At 46.3% G+C, this 20,444-nt stretch overlaps 1 protein-coding gene across 1 annotated transcript in view; it reads left to right on the plus strand.

Annotated features, from left to right (window-relative positions):
• diaph2 (diaphanous-related formin 2) overlaps positions 1 to 20,444 on the plus strand; it is a 287,889-nt gene that overhangs the window by 201,330 nt on the left and 66,115 nt on the right. The window contains exons 14-16 of the mRNA XM_084469060.1: positions 7,970 to 8,071; positions 9,793 to 10,032; positions 19,190 to 19,319. Of these exons, the coding sequence (XP_084325186.1) occupies positions 7,970 to 8,071; positions 9,793 to 10,032; positions 19,190 to 19,319 (472 nt within the window). The remainder of the gene's footprint in view (positions 1 to 7,969; positions 8,072 to 9,792; positions 10,033 to 19,189; positions 19,320 to 20,444) is intronic.

A 20,444-nucleotide genomic window follows, 5' to 3' on the forward strand; every position in this document is an offset into this window, starting at 1 on the left:
GGAATACACATACAAAGTAAAGCACATTTTGATTTCACACAAGGGAAACTTATTCTACAAGGGGACACATGTGATAGTAGTTATCGTGGTTGAAAGGATGCGATGGTAATTATGTAACGATAGAAAGTTTCATCTTGATCACTTTGCTGTGACACCCCCTGTCACAACATCTCTGACACGTTAATGCACCTGTCGCTGAACAGTGCTTGCTCTGCTTCCAGATCTGCAGGAGTGACATCCTCAGAGAGTGTTGCATTCCCAAACATAGCCGTTTATAATTATACTTTTGATTACTTTTAACAGGAGCCTCAGGTAGGCCTCCTTCTGAGTGGTGTGTAATGGCACATCTCCACCGGCGGGTACGCTTCGGACCCAGCACGCCTCAGCCCAGTAGTGAGGGTGCGGTGTAGCCCAGCTCAGTTACGGCTCGTGTTTCCGCCGCCGCCAGTACCCTTATGGTGGGGCGGGGTTTAAGTCGGACGGCGATAACCGCGGCAGCTACGTAAGCATGGTGATCTCATAGCAGCTCCACACAGTGTAGCCTGCTAATAAATCAGAGGAAAAAGAAGAACGCGCCCATTGAACAAAGAGCAACAATGTAGGACGTCCATGAAGGACGATAAACTTTTGCACAACATTTTCTTCAATAAAGGAAGCTTTCGCCGGTGTCCAGAAATAACTTGCGGGTACTGTTTGTTTGTTATTATCCCCCTGTCGCACGGAAGGGACGATTCTGTCGAACAATCAACAGACGGCGTGTGTAGCTCAAACTCGCCGGCACCCTTTCAGGCGTCTCAGTACCTCAACGGAGGAGTACTGCGAGACGAGTACGGCTCAATACGGCTCAGTCCGGGTCACGCCCACTTTTGGCGGTGGAAACGCGACCCGTGCCGCACCTTAGCAGACCGAACCGACCCGCACCCTGCGGTGGAAATGTGCCATCATCTAAGGGTTAAGATCTGTTAGGAGTGCTGCTTTTCTATTGTAAGCATCGCTGCAATATTTTGTTTGTGTGTTCACGAGCAACCTGAGAAACCAAACAACTTCAATTTCATGTCCCTTTTTAAACCCAACACTTATGTTTCAAAACAAACTCCAAAAACAAAATTCCTTTTACGGTCCTATAACTACTTCCAGGTACTATTGAGTAGTTATGTACCCAATTATGCAGGCATCTCAAGCTGTATAGAGATATTGATTTTTTTGTTTACTGCAGATCTTCTGAACAGTGTTTTCACGTACATATTTCTAGAATAGCGTAAATGTATGCTGGGAACTGGTCTAATGCAGTATGTCCCTTCCTAGTTATTCCTTACCTTCGAAGAGGTTGGCACAGTTGCAGTAGAAATGTTCTTTGCAAAGATTGTATTATTTGCACACTGCTTGAGTGTTTGTAATATATATATATAAACATGATTTGAACAGGATAGACCAACAGCCATGTAATATATATATATATATATATATATATATATATTGTATTTGCCATTTTCAAAAATATTCTATTTTTGGTTTTGACTGTGAAATCATGTTGGTATCCGCCTATAAATTGAAATTGTATATTTTAACAAACATTTATACTGAAATGCACTACAGCTAACTAGCTAATAGTATGTACGTATGTACGTAATCATCCGGAAACTAAAACATGTGTAAATTCCCTTGAAACGTAACTCTGCCGTTTTCAGAGGGACCTGGAGACGGTGACGGTGGTTCATCAGGTGGTTCAGGATTCACACAACACAGAGTCTACTGCTCAGCTCTGCTCGCACAATAGTTTCAAAACGAAGGGGAAAGTGTACTCTGACAATAAACATAAAGTATAGCTGTAGTTATCCCCGGAGCACGTCCTTTATAAAATACATTGTAAAAAAAAGCAACACACATAAAGGTAGTGGATACAAGCTCATGGCCCGAGTCACGGCGGAAATCGGTTAAAACACATAACACAAAACACAAGGTCCGTAAGGCCCCTCTTAGGACGCCAGCCTTCACTGCAGACCGCTATTTCCTGTCTGTTGCAGACCTCCCATGAGGCACAGAGATTGAAGATAGAGTTTACTTACATCATCTCCCAGACATCAAGAGCTTCTTGCTCATTCTCTTCCCCTTATTTTCAATCTAGGTTAATAAAATGTTTATTGCTCTGAGAAACGCCGTATCGATTTACTTGTCTCTCAGACCATATTCCGGGGTGTTTCCCCCCCCCCCCTTCCTTTAGTTTTTTGACATCACTGTTGGGAATACGCTTCAGTGGGAAGCGCAACTGACAAGCAAGGAATGGTAAAGTACGTTTTTGATGTAATGGATTGTGCGAGGCCTGCTACTCTGTCGAATATTTGAAGAGTCAGCCTGGCAAGCCAGCTACCACAACAATAATCTGCAATCCATAACCTGATATCTGCAATAAAATCACACCAACATCCGTTTTCCTGAAATAATTATATTTGAGTTGATTTTTATTAATTTAAAGCGGTTGTGATCGAGGTTGCCCTTGAGATTAAAGACGCATACCGTGCATTGCGTGTGCTTTTTTAAAATCCACGAGGTTAAAGTAATTTGCGTTGCTAAAGTGAAGTACAGATGTATGGGTAATACCCGTTCAATAGTCCCCTTAAATACGCCAATTTGGCACAAATCCATTACTGAGCTGCATTAAATGAAGGCAGTTTGACAGGAGTAGTGTTCAAAGTGTGGCGCCAAAAGCCCTGAAGACATCGTCCTCCTCCACACACCAAGTGAAGTGAACACTATAGAATCTGTTTTTAAACGGTTCATCTCCCTACCAAAACAGCATAGCATGTAAGCGGTGGACGTTAGTCCTTCACGGCTCACATTTGGCGAATTTGATTACTTGAAGGTCAATAATTCAAAATTTTCAACTCAGACTGCCCCCCCCACACTGCCCCCCCCCCACACTGCCCCACCACACTGCCCCCCCCACACTGCCCCCACCACACTGCCCCACCACACTGCCCCCCCCACTCTGCCCCCCCACACTGCCCCCCCACACTGCCCCACCACACTGCCCTATATATATATATTTGTATTTTGTTGGCATTTTTTAATAGAATATATATATATATATATATTTGTATTTTGTTGGCATTTTTTAATAGAATATATATATATATATATATATATATATATATATATATATATATATATATATATATATATATATGAAACAGTAAGTTAAATAGATATATAAAATACTTCCTAAAATAAACATGAGAACCTTGTACATAACCTTGTACAGAAAGTAAGGGCCATGCTCGGTACAAAAGTAAATTATATGGAAGTTTGGGCTGGCAGAGGATATCTGTTGACTCCACGACTACAAAAAAAAAAGTACATTCTGCAATTATTACTGAGAACGGGATGTGCGTGAGAAATCCAAATCCCCTCGACAGTCCTGTGCCACAGTGTGAAATGAAAGCCTTTTAATAATTGAGAACATTGAAGACGGTTCTCAGTTCTTCCAGAGTGCGGGTGTTTGACTAAAAGACAGAAACCATGTGATACGCAGCGAGCCGCAGTGAACCCACCAGCTACAGAGCATCCATAGAGCCACAGGCCTCTGTCGGCATGTCTGCCGCTGGAGTTCAGGACAGAGGTGAGAGCCAGTGTGGGCTCAGAGCGTTAGCCAGGAGGAAGGCAGGTCTTTAAACAAGAGCACAGCTGCACAGCTCCCGTCGGCAATACTGCTTCTGACTTGCTATGATTGGCAAAAAAACAGCACATAAAAACCTACAAACGTTATTTATATATATATATATATATATACCCCTAATATTATAATATATATAATATTAGGGGTGCACGATAATTATCGGGCCGTTCCAGCGCACACACATACACTACTGTACTCTCACTACTCATTATTGACAACAGTTAGCTGAACATTATAGGGTCCCGGCCTTCCGCTCCCTGTTTTCTCAGTTAAACACAGATAACAACTACATTTGTCCCAGTGTTCCTCCGGTAACGCAGTCGTTCGCAACGCCTTTCTTCTTCGTTGTTTCTTCTATTTGTCGGTAACTCATGCTCCAATCGTTCATCGATCGATGCGGATGTTGTGGATGCAACGGAATATATGATGCATCGCTGCAGCAACATTTAACATGATCACGATGAGTTCCGAGCCTCCGTTGCTGTCTGCGGTCAGACCAATACACACCTGAGTGACAGGGGCCGTCCTGCGAACCTCGACCCTACGTCATATCCCGCCCCTTGCAAGCCAGCCCCCCTAAACCCCCCGTTGATTCTACTGATGTCTGTGCGACAATGTCATGATCTTAGGTAAAAAAAAACTAAAAAAGTTATTGTGCATCAATAACTGCAGGGATGCACAATAACTTTTTTTTAAACCGATACCAATAACCGATAACTTTCAGCTCCTAAAGACCGATACCAATAACCGATAACACACGCACATATCCATATATATATGATCATACATACATACCACTAAGAGGCAGACACAGAGCAACAAGCAAACAAGCAAGTGAATGGCTGTGGGTAAGGAGAAAACATACTTCCTGGGGTGAGAGCTAAGTCAAGTTAAGTTACGCTTTGTTGTCCCTTTTTGGGGGAAATTCTCTCTCTGCTTTTTGACTCATCCGAGCAGTAGGCAGCCGCAGTGCAGCGCCAGGGCCAGGGTCAGGGTTAGGGCTAGGGGTATGATGCAGTAAAGAGAGTATTTGGATGCATTAAATGTGGTGGTAGCATAGAGGGGGGAGACTCCAGGACGCTGGTTTCATTTTTAAGCCCTCAGGAGCTGTCGTGGACACCTGTGTGTCGTGGACAAAACATTGGTGAAAGAGGGTGCCCACTTGATAACCCCAATGACATGCTGCTTGCAAGCCAGCGTGCTTGCAAGGTTAGTTTGGGCAGGGGCTTCTGAATGTGTTTTCCTTGGATTTTGGCACAAGGGATTATAACATCTAATCCTGTGTATTAATTAAACATTGTGTGTGTATATATATATATATATATATATATATATATATATATATATAGGGTTATATACATATAAAGATACTATATAGATCCCACATGGATTGTTGGTTGTTAACACATAGTTTGTTTGGATAATGTTTGCCTATATTCTATTCAGTTAGCATTTAATTGGATCTAGTTGTTCTGCAATAGAAGCTCCAGCTACCAGGGCTAATTCCAAAGCCTCTCATTATATGCTGTTGTGCAGGATTCAAGTGAAAGGTAACCCTTGAACGAATGCTAATTGTGCCTCTCAGTTCTGAAAGCCCAGCCAAACATAGGGATGGGATTTGCCAAAATAATTACTATGATGATTAGGCAAAAAAAGTGTGGTTCCACTTCCTCTCTCTGCTGCTTCCCTCTTGGTTACAAGTGTCTGGAATGAAGAGGCTTTCGGTCTGATCCAAGCCCCTGCGCTCCGTCGAGGAATGAGTGTTGAATGAACAGATCTATGCTTTACCGTATTTCATCGCGCTTTGCATCGAGGCGAGCCTCAAGGCTCAACAAACTGTCACCTTTATTCAATGGTCTTCCGTGAGGAGAGAGCTTAAAGAACGTGTCTCTGAACTCTTCAGTAAAGCACTGACATCTTGTTTTTACCCCGGTCGCACATTCTGCCGGCTGTTGTACAAAAACTGAATTATGTAAAAGTGTGTTGCCATCTCGAATCAAAAGCATAAGGTGTGCCTACGCTGCTCAACACGTCACGGGTGTTTACCACGAAGCTACCGCTACGACGTCGAGCCAAGAGCTAACTTAGGAGTGAGCACGGCTTGTTGTCATAGGAACAGTAAACAAAAAGGACCCGCAGAGTGTTTTTTTTTTTTTTTCTCCTCCCACTGCACCAACCCTTCCTCCCGGCGCGGCCCCGCGTCGCGCCAGACACGGCCCCTCTCAGGTCCTCAGAAACACTTTCATCTGTGTCGCGCCAAAGCAACAGCTTTTCACACGCAACTCTTTTTGTCTCAGTTGAAACGAGCCGGTTCTGTGTTCTTAATGAATGGGAATATTTTAGATGACAAAAACAATCGCCTACTACTACACAGACGTGCTCGCTCTGTACTAATTTATCACGACGCCTTCTGCTCGTGTTTGGTACATCATCGACTAACCCAACGTTGAAGGCTTCATTGTTATGTGTTGTCATTACCATGGTGATATTACATGGTGTAATTGGGATGCAGTAGAAACATTAATGAACTACACGCATTCCAAGATGAAGAACAAGCAACACTTGGTCTAATGGCCGCCTCCCAAAACACAAAGCAGCCAAGCCTGCATTACGTCTCTTTTTCTCCCTAATTCCCTCTGGGGCCGGAGAGCGATGTCATCATTAGGGGACCGGACTAGCTGCTGGGGCCAAATCCAGGGCCCCAGTAGCGCCGGCTGATTTATATGCGTGTGTGCCTCCCCCCCTGCCCCCCCTGCCCACGCTCCCCCCCCCCCCCCCCCCCACTCCCAAGCCCTCTTTTTTATTCCCTCTGCTCCCTGTTGGACATTGTGGCCATGTGGCCGTGTTCCAGCCTGGTCCTGCAGAATGCATTCTGGGCCGTAATGAGAGGGGGGAGATGCCATACGAGGAGCCGAGAAAGGGCATCTCCTCTCCTCACTCGCTCAGAGCCCGGGCACCGGGAAGGAAGTTGTTTTCCTCACTTTCATTAACTCATCTGACCTTTACATGAATAATCAACATTTAGTTAAAACCACCCCCCCCCCCAACAAAAACAATGCGAGACGCACACACGCATGAACACACATACACACACACACAGGCATGCACACGCACACACGAACACACACACACACACACACACACACACACACACACACACACACACACACACACACACAACAGACAAACACACACACACACACACACACGCAAACACACACACACACACACACACACACACACACACACACACACAACAGACGAACACACGCAAACACACACAAACACACACACACACACACACACACAATCACTTGCATTATTCATGGACACCAGCTCCTTCACCATATCCCCTCGGCGTCCTCAGGTCTTATTCCAGAGCCTCTCAGAGGAGCCTCACCTTCATCCAAAGTGCAAATTCACCAGACAGGCGAAGACAGCTAATGCAGACCTGCATCGGTTTCAGTTTGCAGTGATCACTTTAAAGACTGCTTGTGATTGTTGTGGTGTAACACACACGCTAGAGGCTGACATGGTGTGTGTGTGTGTGTGTGTGTGTGTGTGTGTGTGGCGGGGGGGGGGGGGGCTGTGTGGTTGATGTGTGTGGTTGAACAATAATCATTAGACGTATGTGTGTGTGTGTGTGTGTGTGTGTGTGTTTGAACAATGATCATTAGAGGTGTACCTTTCGGGAGGTAAACAGAGCGAGCAGGGCCGTAATACACCATCATAGCTCATAGCTCGTCTTATGGACCCGACTCATTACCCTACCGGGCCCAAAACCCCGTCCCTGCACGGCAGAGAGACCATGGAGAGAGTCCTCAATGAATGCTGAGTGCGTGTGGGCTCACGGTGGAAGACGCCTCAGATGAACGTGTCCACAAAATGGAACATTTCCATATTGTACGTATGTATACAGTGTGGAGGAGGATGTTACGCAAGCATGCATGTACTGATCAAAGACTTGACAAAAGAGTTGTGTGGTGTGAGGAGGACGTAATGGAGACGCTTCATTACCTATCACTCGGTACGGCGGCGTGTTTGAGTCACCAGGCTGTTGGAGAATGAGAGGAAGCTGTCTATACCTAAGATGCATCGGATAGTGAAAGTGTTCAAAAATGGTGATACACTGAATAAGGCTTCAGTGTGCGATATCTCACCTCTATCTCACCTTTTTTTGAGGTGTTTAACTTTAATATACTAACAGTGTACATCTGTGTGTGTGTGTGTGTGTGTGTGTGCGTGTGCGTGTATGTGTGTGTGTGTGTGTGTGTGTGTGTGCGTGTGTGTTTGCAGAATCTGATAAAGAATCTGCCGGAACAGAAACAGCTGAGTGCGTTGGCTGAACTAAAGGGAGAATACGAAGAACTGGTGGAGTCGGAGCAGTTTGGCATTGTGGTAGGTATACTGTCCTCACACACACACACACACACACACACACACACACACACACACACACACACACACACACACACACACACGTGCGCGCACACTCACACACTCGCACACACACACATCCTTGAACACTCAATGCACACTTGAACGATTCTTTAGCCACCGCATCACCCCCCAACCCCTTTCCTCTATCTACTTTTTAAATCCATTTCCCTAAGAGGCTCTGTGCCCAAAACACACTGCAGCATAAAACCACTGCAGTGTGTCTGTTATGTTTGGGGTCTCAGGAGGCTCCAGCGTCGAGAAATAAAGTAGTGTAACAAACATGGAGACCAGCAGAACAGCAACTGCTTTTGTGTTCTGTTTTGACACTCTCTCTGTAGATGCATATGTTTCAGATGTGTTTCCCATCTGTTTGAATCATGTTTAGTACGCACATGTACACGTCCTTAGCATGTAGCCTTTGGTTATTAGCATGTAGCTGTTAGCTCTTAGCATGTAGCCTTTGGTTATTAGCATGTAGCTGTTAGCTCTTAGCATGTAGCCTTTAGCTCTCAGCATGTGGCCTTCATGGACAGAAGTGTCTCAAGTCAGACGTGCCATAAGTTAGTCGCCTGCATTCAAATGTCTGCACTCTATTTCCAGTTTTCATTTGGACCGTTGTGACGTAAACTCTGTAAACTCAAACGCTCTGGCTCCCAGCACGCAAACAAGGACCGAACACACTCAACGTGTTTTCCATGGCAATTAAATAATACGATATATGGTTACAGCCGCATGCTATATTTAATAGAACATTTCATAATAACTCTGGGTTGCATCTCAGCTACCTGAGACGTCTGCACTGTACACTCCGTGTGTCTGCGTGTTTGTAACTTTAAATGAGAACACTGTTGCTTCATAGCAGTGGCACGACTATAACAAAGGAGGAAAGGCACAGAAAAACAACAACAATTCACCTTTGAAGCTCGTCAATATGAGTAAAACCATAGTGCCACATTACACCGGATCAGGAAATAATTGTTCAATTAGTCTCCGGTACGCCGCCGCAGCTATGCTACCCAGCTCCGTGTTAGCATTAGCTGTCAGAGGCTTTCCGTTTTGTATTTTGTTATCCCCCTTTTCTTTTAAACAATTTAATGATACAAGGTGTGACAGCTTTTCCTTGTTGTGATCTCACTGCTATGCGATTACATACCCCGACCCGACCCGACTGATGAAGTCGCTCCTGCATGCAGAGCTGTTTAGACCCCTGGGAAATAAACCATGTGTAAGATCCCCTCTGCCAGCCCTGTCACCGAGTCTTCCTCTTATTGTGACTTCTTCCTCTTCCTATGTTGTAAAGACATCACTTCAGCTTGGTGGGAGGGATGCTGGCTGTGTGTGTGTGTGGGTGGGTGGGTGGGTATGTGTGGGTATGTGTGTTGTTGTTTACCTGGCTCTAGGACTCTTGAATTGTTTGGCAGGCTTCTAGATGGTAGAGGTATCCCATCGTGGGATTATGCAGAGAAGTTTGCAGAATTGCCTCTGGTCACTGATTCTGTACGTACCTTCTACCTCTCAGCAGGAACCCCGATGCATCCGACGCTCTTCCTCTGCTCACTTGACTTCCCCCCCCCCCCATCATCTCTTTCCCCATCCCCAGACATGATGTTTGGCGATGTGATTACTGCGTCATGGTCATTACTGCGATGCATCAGTCTAATGTGTTTGCTCGTCGTCAGATGAGTTCGGTGAAGCTGCTGCGGCCTCGTCTCAACGGCATCCTGTTCAAGTTGACCTTCGAGGAGCAGGTGAACAACATCCGGCCGGACATCATGAGCGTGACCTTCGCCTGCGAGGAGGTGAAGAAGAGCGAGAGCTTCAGCAAGCTGCTGGAGCTGGTGCTGCTGGTGGGGAACTACATGAACGCCGGCTCCCGCAACGCCCAGACCTTCGGCTTCAACATCAGCTTCCTCTGCAAGGTAGGACATGTGCGCGTGAACGCACACACACACACACACACACACACACACACACACACACACACACACACACACACACACACACACACACAGCTATGATACTATGCCGCCTTCAGTAGGTTACTTGCAGTCTACCTTTAGACAATTTTGAGCCAGCTCAACCTACTCTTTAATGGCATGCATCTCAACTGAAATGATAATCTGAAGGAAGTAGTATGAAGTATGAATAGTATACTTCAGGAAGAGCTTGTAAATGTAGTGATGGAACTTTGAGATTCGGTCTCAGATGTCCTACATTGTGTTTCTGCAGCATGGGAATTGTCTTGGCATGATTTTAAAACAGTGTTGATGTAGGCCAGCTCGCCTTAACCATTCCCCCCATAGTGTATCCCCCTGCTCTGACTCCGGCCCCTCTCATCCTCAGTGCCAGAGTAACTACTTGTTATGTTTAATGGACAACACACCGGGAGGATGTCGTTTTATGGAGAGCATTCCCTTTGAGTTAAACCTTGAAGAAACGCCACAGCGAGGCCTCGCGAAGGTTTACAGTCTGAAATTGATAACTCGATTACAGGCCAGTCCTACAAGGCTGTTTTAGTTCTGCTCGTACACGTTTAACAAATAGGCCGCTCAGTTGGAAAGAAATGCCTCTCCTGAGTTCTCCAACACCTGCTGTGTCCGTGTCAAACACGCTCTTAAGGGGAGGTTGCTCAACCCAATGCAGCAAAACAGCAGTTACTCTGGCAGGGACCAAAGGATGTTAAAGACTCCAGCAACAACTAATTCAAACCGGAGAGTAACCGTGTCTGGGTTTGATTTGTTTTTTTTGGCTTCTGGACCGATGCCACATGAACTCAAAACACACACTCAGGGGAGAGCGGTGCTGGAGAGCGGTGCTGGAGCCTAGTGCGGCGTCGCTCGTCCAGTGAATCAGCGTCACGTGTCAGCCCAAGCCGCCCAGCCCTCGGAGGGGGCTGATTGGACTATTATTGACGGACACGGAAAAAAATGTCTGCTTTCTCACTCTGGTCAATCAAGTAAATGGCCCCCTGAGTGGGGGGGCCCGCCAACCTAATAGGCTCATCAGGGAGAGGGAGGCCGCTGATGGGGGGGAGAGGGGGGGGGGGGGGGGGGAGCGAGGGGAAGGGCAATCCCACCTCCACACGACCTCTGGACCCCCGCTGCTCCCTCCTGTCGCGGCCAAGGACAGGTACTTCTCTCCCAGGTGGCCGATGGGCAGAAGGATGTGTCGGGTATCGAGTGAGGGCTTTGGTTTCTTCTCTCCATTCATCGTTGGAAGGACCGCTTTTTTTCTTCCTCAGTTAGATGGAGAAGCTTTAGAAGATAGTCGTATAATTCTGGGATGACTACTGATTACTCTGTTTTATTATTTTCACACTGATATTTGTAACTAAATAGAAGTTACAAATTAAAGAGTTTACCTTTCAGGACTTTTGTTTTGCTGTTAAATGTACATGTTTGACACATGGTAATGATTTGTGCCCAAGCTAAATGGTGACATCACCTTTCTGAAAAATAAAATTTGCCCTTAAAGGCTAACCGGGGCTCTTATTACTTCAAACCAAACATGACCTTGTTCACCGGAGGGAGGAAAATCATTTCCGTCACGTCAAATGTGATTTTCCGCCGTACCGCTGACGTTAAAACTGTTTCTCTTTGCTTCTGCTATCAACATGAAGTCCACGCTTTTCAAAACATCTGGATGTTTCCTTGAGAGATGCAGTGCCCTCGATATGTCAATGCTGCCTTAAACTATCACTCCACGATGCTGGATCATCAGGTCGGCTCCTGCAGCGTTTGTGATCTACAGAAAAGGTTGTGTGAGGGTCAGCGAAGGCATGGTGCAGAATAGCACACGTCTTTAGCCTGCCACTGGAATTAACATGCTGCTCATGATTGACTTTGGTCTGTATATAGTACAATATGTTAAATATCTTTAGATTTGGAACTCTGTACTCAGCGAACAAATAGCTTTCGCCTTCCCTGTGGAATGCAGTTCTCTACCTGTACAGTCACTCCAGGGTATTTTAGTCTTTGGCTCACGTTGGTTTTTACTGAGGAACAGAAGAAAGGAAAGGTGTTGTTGGTCTAACTGTCTTGGCTGCCCGGATTCTTGTCATTCATTTCTGAAGGAAGAAACAGTGTGCACTTCAGAGGAGTTTGACACCCTTCAGTGAAGATAGGCTCACAGGAATGCACAGGAAAAATGCTGACAACTTCAAACACATCCAATCACACACTCACACTTGCACACGCACACATACACCTGCACCTACACACACACACACACACACACACACACATACTCACCCACAGACACACTCGCATCTACACACACACAAGCTCACAGGCGCACGCACACACGCACACACAGGAACCCAAATAACCTAGAAAATAAACGCAAAAGAAAACTTTTTTGGGGGGAAAGTATGTGTTGAACATGGCAGCTTGCTTACAAATGAATCAGCGATGCGTTCCAGAGTTTGTTTCTATTAGTTCCCCCACCCCCCCACAAGATTTTGCAGCAAACACTGTTGTTTATCTTTTTGCACAATCATTAATCTTTGAAGAGTCCAACGAGTTGATGCGGCAAACAAACAAGTGTAATTACAAATGATATAATTACAAGTTATCTATCAGCCACCCACCCCGCCACTTCGGCTCTCGACTCTGCAACGTGTCCGGCGCCACCGCCGGCGTTCCTCGGAGCGTGGCGCGTTCAATTTGTTACCCTGCCAAAACCAACCTTCACGGGGGGCTCCGCGGCGTGGGTCGGAGCTGACGTCTTTGAGATCATCACGCCGTCTGTCGTCTCGGCCGCCGCCGCCACCGCCGCCGTCGGCTCCAGTTCCTCCAGACTTTCCTCCGGTGCAGAGTTCCAGTGGCTCTCAGTGCCTCACCCCGGGGGGGCCCTACAGGGCGTGTGACCTTCCTACCCTGTCGTCTGCCGCGATCCACCCCCCCCCCCCCCCCCCCCCCCTCCGCTGAGAGAGACACCGGCCCGCCGCCGCCGCCACAGCCGCTCTGGGTGAAGCGTGCGTCTGCCTAATGAAAAACAAGGACGGCCCCCTCCGTTTGTTGCACGGGGTTGTTCATTCATATCTGCACTCCGGTTTTATATTACTCGCTACCGTGTGTAATTACTTTCCTCCTCAACGCTACAGTACATCTGCTTAGCATTCAGGTTCCATCCCCACTCCATCGGAATGCTTACTGTTTTGGAAGGGATAGGTGCACGTCGGGGGGTTTTGAAGACCCCGATGGCAGAATGTGATGGGGTGGATTGAAGAACGGTCTGTGTGTGTGTGTGTGTGTGTGTGTGTGTATCTGTCACACCGTATGATAACCTTGATATGTTTAGCTCCACCATTAACTGGTTTCTGTCAGGAGCGAGCTTTGTAGTCTGGTTCAGGTGCTTTCTATCCATCCCTAGTGGCGATGTCCATTCTGCATGTTTTAAATGTTAATGTTAGTGGTAACCGTGATATCCGTGGACATGCTTTTATTTCCTTATCTACTTCCCCCCCCCCCCCCCTGCAAAATAGAAATTGTCAGGTCCTTTCAGACAGGATGAAGAACACTTCTGCACCCGTAGTCGCTCTGCCCTCCAGGTCAATGATATTCACCTAGCTGCATTAATCAGCCCGCAATTTTGCCCAAGAGTTTTAATGTCTTTCTAATCACCTGAAACAGCAGGCTCTGGCTTATATTTTGGAGAAGCAGCTCAGGGCACTCAATAAACGCCGACAGCGCAGAGATCCTTCTCCACAATCTTGTTTCTGTCTCGGTCAAGGTTAAAGATTTTTGGACTGGGGGGCAACGGAAATCATTAACTCTGGCTATGAAGAATTACCTGTTCTGTGGACCTTCGTCTTAACGCCACTAGTAGTAATATAGTAATATGCGGTTCACACATACAGTGCAGGGAAAATATACTTTTTTTGAATCACTAGTTGCAGTGGTTCACTTTATTTGTGCCGCAACTTTCTTCGTGTTCAGCTCTCAAAGTGCCTCTTTGCAGAGTGCTTCAGAGGGATTAATAAATCATCGAATTCAAAATAAAAAATAAAATAACTCTGAAACATTAGCTTGATAAACAGTGCAGCTATTAGATAGCACAATAAGGTGCAGAGTCGGGAAACAGGAGTGGGGATAATGCAGCTTCAAGCACTAACAGTATTTTGGGTTTGTTTGAAATTAAGTCATTTGCAATGAAGTAAATACTTGTAAAACATAACATGATATAACAGGCAAGGCAATTAATTATGTGTTAAAACCTCCAAAAACACAGTCATTAGTAGCAACGTTATTTCTACAATCCAATTCACAAACGTAAAAGGTGAAGTCTGGTTTAAATATAGTACCGGTACAGCACACCTCACATTAACTTTTGTAGCATTAAATCGAGGAGCAGAATACAAACTGCTCTCACTCCAAGTCTTTACCCTGTTTTACCTGTTGGAGGAGATTAAAATAGCGCACCCAGCAGATGTGTCAATTATTTGTATTTTCATGTTTTGTCCAGGCGCAGTAATGACACCTTGGGGTACAATAATAAACAAATTAAAATGCGAAATGCATGAAATTAAATTGTGATTACGCGGCGCAGGAAGAGGATTGATCCTTGTATAATAAAAAGTGTTTGTTGTTGTTCAGTTTTTTTTTGTGCGTGCCAGCCAGCCAGTCAGCTCATGCAGGTGTGTGCGCGCATGTGTTTCTCCGTGTGTGTGTGTGTGTGTGTGTGTGTGTGTGTGTGTGTGTGTGCGTGTCGGAGTGTGTTTGCGTCTATCGGGGAACTGTTTGCATCCACTTTCGTCTGGATGCGGTGATTGTATGGGTGGAGGGGAGGGCCGCTCCTGACACAAGGCGGCGGGGCTGTCAGCGACGGAGGTAGCGTGTGGAGGTGGGTTGTTGCTAATTAGCTCTCCCAGCACGCCGCTCCAGCGCTGGGGCAATCATAGCACCAGGGGTGGGGGTGGGGGGGGGGGGGGAGGGGGGATGAATATGGAGCAAGAATTAGAGACTTTGGCACACTTACTTGGCAGGTACTCAGTACTTTGTCAGTATGCACTGTGTTTTTTGTTGTGTTTTCTACACACATGTTTTTTTTTGGTTGTTGTTGTTAATTTTACATCAGGGTGTCATTGATCCAGTCAGGGTGTGCACAGATAATGGCTCCGCCACTTTCTGTTGTTGTCGTGTTCTTCCTGTTGTGTTTCTTTTTGGTCTTTTTTTTTTTTTGCGTTTGCCTTTGTTCGTTTCATGCTCCCGTTTGTTTGGGTGTTCTTGTCAGAGCGCCGCCCTCCTCCTCCGCCCCTACCGCCGCACGCCGTCTGATGGAGGAGCTTCTGATCATCCACATCAGATCAGTGTTGTCTCACGCTAAGCTAAGCGATACCCATCGTACGCCAGCGCGGCCATTGTGTGCGTATGGAACGGCACCAGCAGCACGGATCAACATATACATATATATATATATATATATATATATATATATATATATATATATCTGTGCCGATTGATGATTTTTCTACTACAGTGTCTTACATCATAAACGACGCACAGCCTGGGCGGGTTAACGAAACATTTATTCCAAATCATAAACAATGATATAACATTATACGAGAAACATAAAAAAGGCTTCTTCATACTTCATAAATGAAACGAAATCAGCGAGCACCAGATGCGTAGACTAGATAGAAGCGTAGCTGTCATCACACGCCCATGTGGACGGCCACGTTAATGCGCTCGTGCACGCTTCACCGCGCCATACTCAGATGTCGCGTACTGTTCCGCGCTCCTCCACATAAATACATCATAATCAACAACAAGCTCTTGTTCCTCCGTCTCTGTCTGTGTGTGTCATCATCCCTGGCATGCATTAGCCTGCGTAGCCGTCCCTGACACACTGCGCGGTGAGACACTCACACGGTGTGTTTACGCCCCGTTGCCACGGCGTCCGGGCGTCGCAGGTGACGCACAGCGCCTATCGGTGTCCATGGACATCGATGCATTTTAATGACCTTTCCTATAAATAGCTGGTGAGGTGCGTTCATTAATTCCTTCTGAGAGCCTGACGGTATCATGTTCAACACACAGCGCCGTCAAAACTAATTAAGCAGCGGGGACAGATTGGATTTGACTCGAGATAATGTGAATCAAACTGGATTACGTGTCTCGTCTGTGGAAAAGTTCTGGATGCACGTGTTGTTTTGTTTTGATGTGTTTCACTTGTGTATGCAACGTTCAAAGTTTCAAAGATGCAGGCCATAATACGCTGGAGATCGCGGTCAGCCACTGGGGTCAAGTGTCCAATAGCTGCGTGTTCTCTCGCGTCTCTACATGGGAACACTATCATGTCTTGTATCTATTCCACGTAACCCAAACGCACAACCTGATATTCTGCTTGTGTGTGTGTGTTTTTGGTGTGTGTGAGCGCGGACGCACATTTGTGTGTGTGCACACATGACCACGAGTGTGTGTGTGTGTGTGTGTGTGTGTGTGTGTGTGTGTGTGTGTGTGAGCGATCCAATTAAGCATGTCATTGATTTATAGCCGCTGTACTGTATGGGGTTCAAGGGTCCCGTTGTGTTTAAACAAAGCACAGAGCGTTGACATTGGGAAATTGTCCTGAGTGCAGCAGAATTGTCCCTGTACTTAAACCCCGGACTCCGCTATCCAGTATTGCATCATCACTTAATAACCAGCACATTAATTAGATAAAATAATGGTGCTGTTAGGCTGAACGCCGCTGCCTTTGTATGAAACCCAAACCCATGCAGGTACACACACATGCACTAACACATACTTACTTCCCCACTTCCACACACACACACACACACACACTTAAAGTCACAGTCACAGTCACACTCACACACATATACTATCACATATCACACCCATGCATGATCTGAAACATCCTGTCCTTGACGCATAGGTGAGACTTTTAACCATCGATCATCGTGTAGAACAGGAAATAAAACAGACATTCTTTATTAGCCAATTCTTTGGCCGTGTGTTTTATTTAAGAGAACAAATAGGGCCAAATAAATTGAGACATTAGCTCAGACACAGTGAGCCCTGCAGGCGAGTGTTTTAAGGAGAACTCGGTCTCATGCATTGTAATCTACCTGTGGGTCGTATTGAGTACCATAATTGTCATTTCTCTGGATGTCACTCATCCAAGCGCTGGACTGATGACTAGTAACTGATGTTATGTACTCCACGTCTCTGCTGGGGAACAGTGTTCGATGATGAAGATTTGTGGTTCATACAAACCATGTGAAATATCGCATCTGACCTCCGTACCATGATTGGCACACTCCTCAAGCATGGAAACCAAATGAAAGATATGAGGAAATTTGAATGGAAAACACGGTTAAGTTGGAGTCGTTTGTCCTTGTGTTCTCGACGCCCACTCGTGATTCAAAGATGTATTGTTGAAGGCCTTATCCTTTTTATTCAAGAGTGACATAGACAGGAATGTATGGGAGATAAATGGGAGACATGCAGCGAAGGACCTCGGCTAGGACTCAAACCCGGGTCGCTGCGATCAGGAGCCTTTATGGTACGTACTCTACATACCTGCAAACTAGTCACCTTTCGGCGTTAAAATATGTCATTTACGTGAATCGTGTAGATCCGACGAGTTTTTTTTTTTAAGGGGGGGGGGGGGGGGGATAGAAGGTTTCGATCATTTTTTTCCTCGTTGGAAGTTAACGGAGCAAAGAGTCTAGCTCCGCTTTGAACCAGAGGTTGCGAAGCGAGGTTGGTTGCGTGAACAAAGGCACGCGTCCTCTGATACCTGCGGAGAGCAACGCATGGAGCGACACGCCGATGGGCCAATCATGGAACAGTATCACGTCTGGCTGCGCCGTCTCACGTGTTTCATAACAGAAACTGCGATGTGAGAAACGAAAGGTTCGTGACAGTACTGGACATATCTCCATGTCCCATTTCCCCCTTTGATGGCATTATCATTATTCTGTTCAATGTAGGCCTTTTCGTTATAACATGGACAGCAAGCATAACAACAAAATCGCTAATAGGCGCTAATCGCTAGTTAGCGAACATGCTAACTAGCGATCTTTACAGCATGGATGATGGTTCATGGCAGTACTGGACATGTCTCCATGTCCCAACAACAACGACATCCATATGTTCCATGTTCTAGGGACTCCAGGTTGAAGATAAGCTTTAATCCACCTACCAAGTAATGCAATAGTGATCTCATGATCTCATCTCTTATGTTTACATTTAACACTGCAAATGTTTTTAGAACACTTTTTTTGTAGCACATGTTTTTGAGCACTTTATAATTGATAATTGTTAAGTTTTCATTGTGATGTTCATTTTCTTTCAGACTTATGTTTATATAAGTCTGAATGAACATCCCCCCCCCTCCCCCCCGGTCAACAATCCTGATTGATGGGGATTTGTCACCTTTTCCAACCCTTATGAGTTTGCAGGTATAACTCTACCCGGGGTACCCCCCCACTCGGGATTCAAACGGCGTGCTTTATAAACACATCCGAGTGTCTTCAGCCGGGAGCTTTGAGTGGCGGTGCGGCACACGTCCGTGTAGCGGCGTCACGCCGCTGAGTCTCGGCGCAGGAAGTCTGGCAGCAGTCGGGACGCTTTCGCCGTACCCCCGGTTGGAACAGTGGGGGTTAATATCACATCTGTTGTTAGGGCTTTGGCGGGGGGATTTACTGTGCCTGGCTAAGCCTCGCTGGGGGACACAGAAGTCATCACGCTCTGCCTCCCCCCCCATCCTCACCCCTCACCCCTCACCCCCAGCCAGCAACCCTGCAGCCATGTCATGGAATCACACCATGTGATTGATCCTCTGTATGTGTGTCTGTCTGGCTGTGTGTCTGTCTAACAATTAGCTATGAAAAATAAAAAAAATCTCTCTCTCTCTCTCTCTCCCTCCCTCTCTACTCTCTGTAGAGATGCATAGTCACATTGGTACACATATCTCACAGTGGTTATATTACATCACACACTCTCTGATTGTGTATTTGTGCGCTGTGCTGCGGTGATACGTACAACACAATGAAATGCATTGAATGCAATCGCCTCACACATGCCCTGTTTTCCTCCTCCCTTCTCCCCCCCCCCCCCCCCCCCCCAGCTCCGTGACACCAAATCCGTGGAGCACAACATCACGCTGCTGCACTTCCTGGCCGAGCTGTGTCAGGAGAAATATCCGGAGATTATGAATTTCCCAGATGAGTTGGAGCACGTGGAGAGTGCCAGTCGAGGTACGTTTCGTCTGTTTAAGTGTTGTCAGTCGTGGTTGTGTGTGTGTGTGAGCCCTGTGCTGGCATGATGCTGTTGCATTCTGGGGAGGGTCTGAGGGGCGGAGTCACATGGTACAGGCCCTTACCCTAGGTATGTTTGTGTCTGTATGGTATGTCTGTGTCTCAGATCATTTAATATTAATGAATTCTTATTTTTCTTACTCTGCCTATCAACAAACAAATCATAATTTATAATTAGCAATCAGGGTAATTGGTATCTGACTCAGGTTGTTCCAGCCAGCATCACAGTGGACTAAATGTGTTTCGATGTCCCCGTTACATTCACAGTTATCAGTTAATTGAGTAGGTCTAGTAAATTGTTGCCATTTGCAAGAGGAAACCAAAAGAGGCAAACAACCAGAGGGTGGTTTAAGGCGAAAGGCAAAACATGATTAACCTGAAACACGTTTGCGTCATAGAACATTGCTGTAGCACATCTTCTGTGTTTGCTCTGTGTGTGTGTGTGTGTGCGCGCGAGTGCGTGCATGTGCCTGTGTGCGTTTGTGTGTGTGTGTGTGTGCGATAAATAAATATATATGATCAACACATTCTCCCTCCACTGCACTGTTTCATGCACTGGGTGCAATTGGATTTTACTCCCGTGTTTATGAAATACAGTATGTCTGGGGGGGGGGGGGGGGGTGGAAGCAGTGCTGGGGCCTTTGCAGTCTAGCGATGCAAAACCCATCTGGCTTAGAAAGAGAAAGGCAATGATGGCATGCAGCCACCCAGCCCTGCCGCTGCTGGGTCCCCCTTTCTGCTGCAGAAGCACAATGACATCTCACTGAGTTATTTACATATACTGGGATGTTTGTGTCAGATGTCTTGAATTGGTGTCAGACGAACAGACTCTAGCGGGCTATACAAGGTCGTAGTTAGACGCTGTACCGACAGATCTATACCACGCAATCACTCAGGTGTACATTGAACCACCTGCAGCTGCACTGCACTAGATACCAGGTGACCTGGTATGTAGACAGTAGGAGGTGATGTCAACATGAGGTTCCAGCCACCAGGTGACCTGTTGGTATCTAGGCAGTAGGAGCTGAGGTCAACATGAGGTTTCTGCATTTAAACAAACCCCTC

Source organism: Micromesistius poutassou, assembly GCF_964030765.1.
Source record: "Micromesistius poutassou genome assembly, chromosome: 6".
NCBI classification, from domain to species: Eukaryota; Metazoa; Chordata; class Actinopteri; order Gadiformes; family Gadidae; genus Micromesistius; species Micromesistius poutassou.